The sequence below is a fragment of the Arctopsyche grandis genome, chromosome 9 (genome assembly GCF_051622035.1).
Source record: "Arctopsyche grandis isolate Sample6627 chromosome 9, ASM5162203v2, whole genome shotgun sequence".
NCBI classification, from domain to species: domain Eukaryota; kingdom Metazoa; phylum Arthropoda; class Insecta; order Trichoptera; family Hydropsychidae; genus Arctopsyche; species Arctopsyche grandis.
The window spans coordinates 20,175,809-20,183,449 of NC_135363.1; the positions used below are offsets into that span (position 1 = coordinate 20,175,809).

At 35.8% G+C, this 7,641-nt stretch overlaps 1 protein-coding gene across 2 annotated transcripts; it reads right to left on the reverse strand.

Moving 5' to 3' along the window:
* Positions 1 to 75: 75 nt before the first annotated feature.
* On the reverse strand, positions 76 to 6,445 carry defl (Integrator complex subunit 7). Of its 2 annotated transcripts, none has more exons than XM_077437513.1 (17): positions 6,292 to 6,445; positions 5,759 to 6,173; positions 5,443 to 5,689; positions 5,172 to 5,369; positions 4,964 to 5,109; positions 4,765 to 4,897; positions 4,433 to 4,686; positions 4,187 to 4,363; positions 3,239 to 3,440; positions 3,013 to 3,162; positions 2,782 to 2,930; positions 2,617 to 2,714; positions 2,331 to 2,464; positions 2,073 to 2,246; positions 1,899 to 2,003; positions 1,618 to 1,830; positions 76 to 283 (listed from the first exon to the last, which is right to left on the reverse strand). In XM_077437513.1, the coding sequence occupies exons 1-17, from the start codon at positions 6,371 to 6,373 to the stop codon at positions 227 to 229; spliced, it is 2,934 nt and encodes a 977-aa protein (XP_077293639.1). In that variant the 5' UTR covers positions 6,374 to 6,445; the 3' UTR covers positions 76 to 226. The 2 variants fall into 2 exon arrangements, with proteins under 2 accessions (XP_077293639.1, XP_077293641.1); XM_077437515.1 differs by having other exon boundaries at positions 2,331 to 2,446; positions 6,292 to 6,425.
* Positions 6,446 to 7,641: the final 1,196 nt, after the last annotated feature.

The window sequence follows — 7,641 nt, forward strand, 5'->3', positions numbered from 1 at the left end:
TTTGATATTCTGTATTATCTGATCAAAGTCAAAATGCTAATTTTAAGGAAAGAGGGTGGAACAAAAACACGTTTTCAATAAAATAAGAGTATTTTATTTTGTTTTATAGCATTTAATAATACATGTATTTTCGGCAGTCTTAGGTCAGATAATTGGGACTCTATTTTGGACTATATATAAAATTTCATTAGAATTATAATATATAATAGAATATTATAATATTTCATCAGAATCTTCTTGCAGCTTGAGATTGTGCACTTTTTGCACTGAGGTCTTCTAAAACCTGTTAAACATAAAATTGTGATTGTGAGTTTATACATCACTATTCGTTCGTTCGGCATTTGTCATATAAACCGCTTAAACATGCCTAATCTAATTGTAAACATTCATTTGTTTTTTTTTTTTATTAAATTTATTTGAATAGAAAAAAATGAATATTTAACAACAGCCAATCGGAATCGAATTTGACGACAGCTAATCAGAAACGCATTACACACACACACACAACTGTCGTTGTTTTTTTATATATAAATATACAAGATTAACAACAGTAGTTGTTGGTTATAACATATGTAATTGAAAGAATGAAAATTTAGAATACAATGGACTATTTGAAGAAGTTGTATGTATTTGCTTAACCCTTTGGATGCTGACCAACGCCGATCGGCGTTTTGCCGACAAGTCCATGGCTTGAAAAACGCCGATATGTATATTGAATAGAATAAAGACAAAGACGTTTATAAAGACATGTTTACACCGGAGTTTCTGAATTTATAACAAAAGCAGAATTACCCGATGGAAATCCCTAACTGCTGAGTATTTTAGATTGTGGCTTGGTCTTAGTATTCCAGATTGTTGCACACATGGGAACGATCAGATTGAACCGAATAGGTGATTATTGGAAGCAGCATCACTCATTTAATATACAGGCATTTTTCCAATACAAGTCACGCGATCAATTTTTTGTTCGGTGATTACTAGTCAAATGTTAACCGGTCGCTCTAGATCGGTCACACGTGATCACCCGTCACACTAAAACTGGTCACACCCTGGTTTTCTCGTGACCAGTTTTAGTGTGACGGGTGATCACGTGTGACCGATCTAGAGCGACCGGTTGTCCTGTGACTGGTTCACATATGACTAGTAGTCCGTTTACCCAATTTTTATTAATTTTAGAGCATTACATTTTAACAATGAAGAAGATTTGGAACTAGTTTTGGAAAAATACATTCATTAATAGACTTATTTTGTTTACTTTATATTGTTGCAAGATATATTAGAGAGTCTAAATACACCTTTAAAAACTCGAAATCCTAGGGTTTGTTTGGATTAGCTACAATTTTTATACCTGCTTTTTATTGGATTTCTAAATAATTCTAATTGGAAATGTGGGCGACATTTTCAGCGTGGTCGGCTTTCAACAGAAATGACATCAGCACTTAAAGGGTTAACAAAGCAGTACAAAACAGTTTCTGATTTTTAGAAAACCAACATTAAATTAACATTTCAAATGTTTTTAAATCAAGCCCGTCGATTCATAACTAGTGAATGAACCGACGCATTATTAATACTCAAATAGGAATATGAATAATATAAAATTTTTCCGAATCACATTACCTTTACATTTAACGTATGCCTCGGTCCAGTTCGCCACAAAGCACCGGTTTCGTCCAACAAAGCAGCATCCACTGCAATTAATACGCTGGTGCCACCACTTGTAGTACTCTGACCGGTGGCTCCACTCATACTCACCAAGAGTTGAGTTGAAAAGAAGTCGTGAGCCGGCTTCAAACGTTCGGTCAACGTAACGAATGGAGCAGGCTGCTCGCTCTACGAAAATAAATCTTGTTTTTAGAAGTTCACTTCTTTCACGTCAAAATTGAAATACATCTAAAAACCTTAGAATCGGGCGGACGTTGCACATGAGCCGTTAAAGTCAATTGCACCGCTGAAGCCTTCCTGAAGAGTCCTGCACGAGGACCAGTCTGTATGACTCCTTCAACCTATACATATTATAAATATAAATATGGCACTTTGAATACTAAACTTACAATTCGAATAGTGGTGAATACCTTGACTGAAAGATGATGATTGCAAGGCACAGGATGGTGATCTGCCGGAGCTCTTGGTTGCGGTGTAATTGCAAGTCTGACAGCCGTCGTCTGCAGGGGTTGGAACAAAAATCTAGGCAAAGGCAATGGAGAGTGGCAAATAGTGGCCGCTTGTTGCCACACACATTCCACTTGCTATAAAAACAAATAAGTATCCATTATACAAGCGATTAAGTGCATATTTTTAGTGCCAAATAAACAAAATAAAAGTTTAGTTACTCTGTGAGTAATGATCGGTTTCATATCTTGTGGTTCCGTCATTTTTGCTGATATATCGTTTAATTTTTGACATGTGGCGATCAGCAGTTGAGATTCGAGACAGCTGTTCGACAGATCTGAAATTGAAAAATTACCTTCAGGTTCATTTAAAGCATTATTCTTCAGGATCAGTAGTGTTAGTACTGTAGGTGGGAGTTAAGATGTGGACTAGTTGGATACATTCACAGAAAATTTTAACTATTTTGTTAATTATTTTCGATTAAAATGAGAATTAATATATAAATACTTTGCGTGTGAATGAAATCAGCTACGCCTTGTTCTTGCAGACTTGCCGTAGAAATTCGTTCCATTGATTGAGCCATCAAAGAGCATATTTGTTGTAATCTAAAATTCACAATGATTAGTACTAAGGACTTTTCAAAATAAACCAAATTTGTGTTGTATTTAATACATTTGGAGATGATCGAGAGTAGGTGGGTCAGCGTCGAAGCTAGTTTGATAGAGACGGCAATAACTTTCAGCTAAACCTTTGAATTCAGTAGCCGCTCTTCTCAACTGTTGAGTTATGTGTCCGCACCGAAGAAATTCATCACGACTATTCTGTAAAGTGAATTTTTAAAATTACAAAGCGTTTTTATGTCATTTTCAAAAATTCGTATCTACATGTATGTATATAATATACCTGAGCTTGCGTGAGAGCAATAGCAGGTGGTGGTTGTGCACAAAAAGCACGACACGCTGAAAGTACACGTGCCAAAGCACCCAACATTTCTCCTCGTACGCGTACATATTCCCATTGGAAGACGGCGCATTGTCCTCCAGACCAACCTGCCTGTATAATGATCGCAATATAATCAGTTGAAATATCATGTGAATACATATTATACAGGAAATTGAACAAATTTTACCTTTAGTGCGGCCATGGCTTGATGGTAGTAAGTGGTAGCATTTCGCAAAGCTTCTTGTAGATTTTGTTGTGACGACGCTTGAAGTGTAGCTTCTGCTTTTGCAACAGTATGCAAAGCACCTAACCAGTGATGTGCAAGTTCACTACCAGCACGTCCTGGTAATTCGCTCAACAAGTTGGCACCTACGCTGTGTTGTCCATATCTAAAAGCAATTTCTTCCTAAATTTCAAAATTTTCTTCCCAATTCCTAAATTTTTTTCACGGGGCACTAATTCTGCTCTCATCTTATCCATAATAATGTATGTATATAGATTTGAGGTTAACCAACACTACTTTTTGGTAATCAATGAAATTTTCAATGTCATTCTGAACTTGACCTAGACTGGAATTTCCAGTCTATATTTATTTATTTATTTTTTACATATATACCAGGAAGGCCTTACAGGTAAGCCCCAATGCGCCTTCCTGGCCAATTACAAATTAAAATTACAATGCAGCATTTTTTTTTTTATATAAATCACTGAATTACGAGACACTGAAAAACTCGCAAATCAATGAGACATCTATTAAATTGTACACAAACTTATTTATTGCACATTAATCAATCACAAATTATAGGCGACATATTGTATAGGAAGGATTTTAGCCAATTTTTTCCGGGAACCGTTTCAACAATGAAATCAGAGAAAATTGGCAAACTCTGATAGGAAACGATCACAAATCCAGGTCTAACTAACAGCATACCCTGAAAAATTCATTTTCACTCGAGGCCCGTCCCTGGGATCGAACCCGGTGCCTCTCGACGCTAAGCAGAAGCTTGACAACCGAGCTATGCTGCTGGCTCAGTAGAATGTTCACTATATGTGTGTGAACATTCTACTGACTGAAGAAAACTTAATCCGGACATTTTATAATTCGATTACTTAATATAATAAGTATATATTTTACCTCATGGCTGCACGAGCCACTCTAAAATGGACCCAAAGATTTGTAGGTGCAACGGCTGCTTCAACGGCGGCAAGTACACGAGGTGGCCAAACATGGCCGGCTACGACTTGAAATATAACCGTGCATAAAACAACGATGGTGTCCAATTCAACGTCGGTTACTTTTTCAGGATTATTTCTGTAATAGAGTTGAATATGTAAAAGGATATCGCAAACTGAGGATATTTGTGTTGGATATAAAAATTACATTGCAATATCCATCATTTCGACGTCTTCACGTTCGTTTGATTTAGATTTGTCTTGTTTGGTTGGCGTTGTCGAGGATAACCTTCGAAGGACTGAAGGAAGAGCGGTGAGAGCGTGAGCGGGATGACGAGCTCCTAATGCTCCGAGAGCTGAAGCGAGCGCTGCCACCCTCTGACCTTTCGCTTCTTCTATTTCATTTCCAACCAGAGTAACTAAACGTGTACAATGTTCTTCACACCATTCGCATATTTGAACCTAAACATTGAATAATAATTTAAGCTTAAAATAAATCATTATCATATTATATTTTTTAATAACTTATCTAATTCTTACCACACACTTTAGAGTCAATTTCAACTGATACAATTTATTGTTTGCATCTTCACCTTGCCCTGTGATTATTATTATACTTTCCAATCCTATAATCAGTTCTTCTATGTCATGAACAGGTAAAGATTCCTGGAAACTATAATAATACGATAAAAAATCCATTTATAAAATTTGAGCTTTGTATTTTTCTTATTAAGTTTACCAATAAACAGAGACAATCGTCAGAATGTGTGCAGCTTTTGAAGCAATGAGTAGATTTTCACTGTAGATACACTGACAACATAGTTCCCGAACTTTAGAATCGGGATGCATGTGAGCTCTAACCATTACTGGTTCTTTCATTAACAGCTAAAACATACATTTAACATTACAAATAGAATAACACGCATGAAATGTATTACCAATCGTACCTCAATAACGCCGAGGCAACGTGCAAGAGTAGCTGGATCAGTATCAGTCAAAGATATTGCCTCCAAAGCCAATCTATGAGCTGCACCAGCCGGCCACAAGCTGGCACATTCGCTCCTAGCCAATTTTCGAAGACCAACAACAGCAGCATTTCGCACAGAAGCACGTGCAGCACCGACTTGTTCCAACAACAATGTAACCTGTATTTACAAAATTGAAATTTTACTATAATCTATATTTTATGATTATGAATATAAATGTTTGATATTGTACTTGATCCGGTATGTCGATGAGAGTTGAAGCTGCAAGATCGGTAAGTGTGTGTAGCATCAAACGAACGAAAGGAGCAGCCGGCATTGATGGCAGTAATCTTGTCAAAAGTGCACGAACAGGTCTTGCAGCTGCTGCATCGTGGTGCATATGTCTCAATGCTGGAACTAATTGTAGTTTTAATCCAGCGGGGGTTGCTTGTCCTCGGATCATTTCGGATATTTTATTACACATCGATATTGCAAAAGCCCTGAAAAATGTACATTCGTTATAACAAAATTTCTATACATTATAAATGTGTGTGGAAAATGATGTTTACTTGGATTGGGCAGCAAAGTTGGAAGCGGCATAAATTGCAGCTTCAACTTCGACACTGTCATGACTGTCGAGACCACGCCTGATAGCATGATGAACATTTTGTCTTTCTGGAATGATGGCAGCGACAGCTCCCAAAGTTTTCAATGTTAGAGCACGAGCTACTGGGTCGTTTGAATGGATGACGCTGAAGACTCGTCGTACAAACTCGTCTATGTTGAGAATTTTATCCAGGTGTTTTTCGCTTTGTTGACACACCCGCAACACCCATAGTCGCAGGAAGTTATTTCCCATGCGAAATACATCACTGAGCTTGAGAAATGATGAATTGATCAGAATGGGGAATGGATATTTTTCGAACAGTCGTGGAAAACGGACTATAGCTTCGCATTGTTCGCCAACTCTACCCGATCGAAGACCTAAAAGTTATACAGTTAATAAAGATATGGAACGGTTTACATTTTCATGTTCATTCACTTTAATAACAAACAAGGTTATGTTTAATATGAATAAAAAAAAAATGGTTATTTTTAGAACCTTTATCTAACTCAGTGAGTGCTGAATTGGCATCTTGTTCTGGTTCGCCAAGAGCTGCGTCTCCAAACGCAGTGAAACGCATTTTGACAGCTCTGACCTACCGGACGCCCATATAACCTAAAATGTAATACTCTGACAGCTCAGTAGTTGCCATATACGAAAAACATTTATGTGCCATAAAGAAAAATTTAATACAAATATTTTATTTTTTAATTTAAAATATGAAAATTTCTACTTCTATACGCGTATTATAAAAAGAGGTTACTTAATTTAAAATTATAAAATGATATATGAAAATTAAATGGAATATTTATGTGAACATATATATATATATATATATATATATATATATATATATATATATATATATATATATATATATATATATATATATATATATATATATATATATATATATATATATATATGTATATCGGTCACCGTGATTTGACAGAATGTTAAATTACAGAAAACACAAATATCAGAATGCAAAGATCGAAAATCGAAAGATCTTTAGTCGAAAGATCAAAAAAAAATGGTGCATGGTAAACGGTACATACTCACGTACACACTCACTTAATTTGCGCGAGCAGGATACAACAGGAACAAGAGGAACATGCTTTTCCTCCCGTGTTAATGTGCGTGCGCAGAATACGGGAGGAAAAGCATGTTCCTCTTGTTCCTGTTGTATCCTGCTCGCGCAAATTAAGTGAGTATGTACCGTTTACCATGCACCATTTTTTTTTGATCTTTCGACTTAAGATCTTTCGATTTTCGATCTTTGCCTTCCGATATTTGCGTTTTCTGTAATTTAACATTTTGTCAAGTCACGTAGACCCATATGTATATACATATGTAGATTGGTCATTTAAGTTTGAACAGTTTAATTGATAGCCACCACAATTTCCATTGTTCAATATTAGATCTTTATGATCATAGTTTTTTTAATTTGATTATTAAATTTAAATTTATTAAATCATTAAGTTTACATGGTTAAGCTTAATGTTTTAACAGTGGCGTGGGGTGAAATTCTCTTTCTTTTTCTCGTAGAGCCTTACTTAATGTGTGCGAGCAGGATACAAGGGGAACAGCCTGTTCTTCTTGTATCCTGCTCGCACACGTTAAGTAAGGCTGGACGACAAATAGAGAGAGAATTTCACCACACACTACTGGTTTATAAGCATTTCATAATAAATAAATTGAAATTTAGAAGTAGTAGAATTTTCATTTAAATTTTAAATAGTCAGATAAGATTGCAATTATTTTCACATGTCAATTTTGTTTTGAAGTTTCATATACATACATACTTGGTCTTGACTCGTATTTTCATTTATGATGATCAATAGTTTG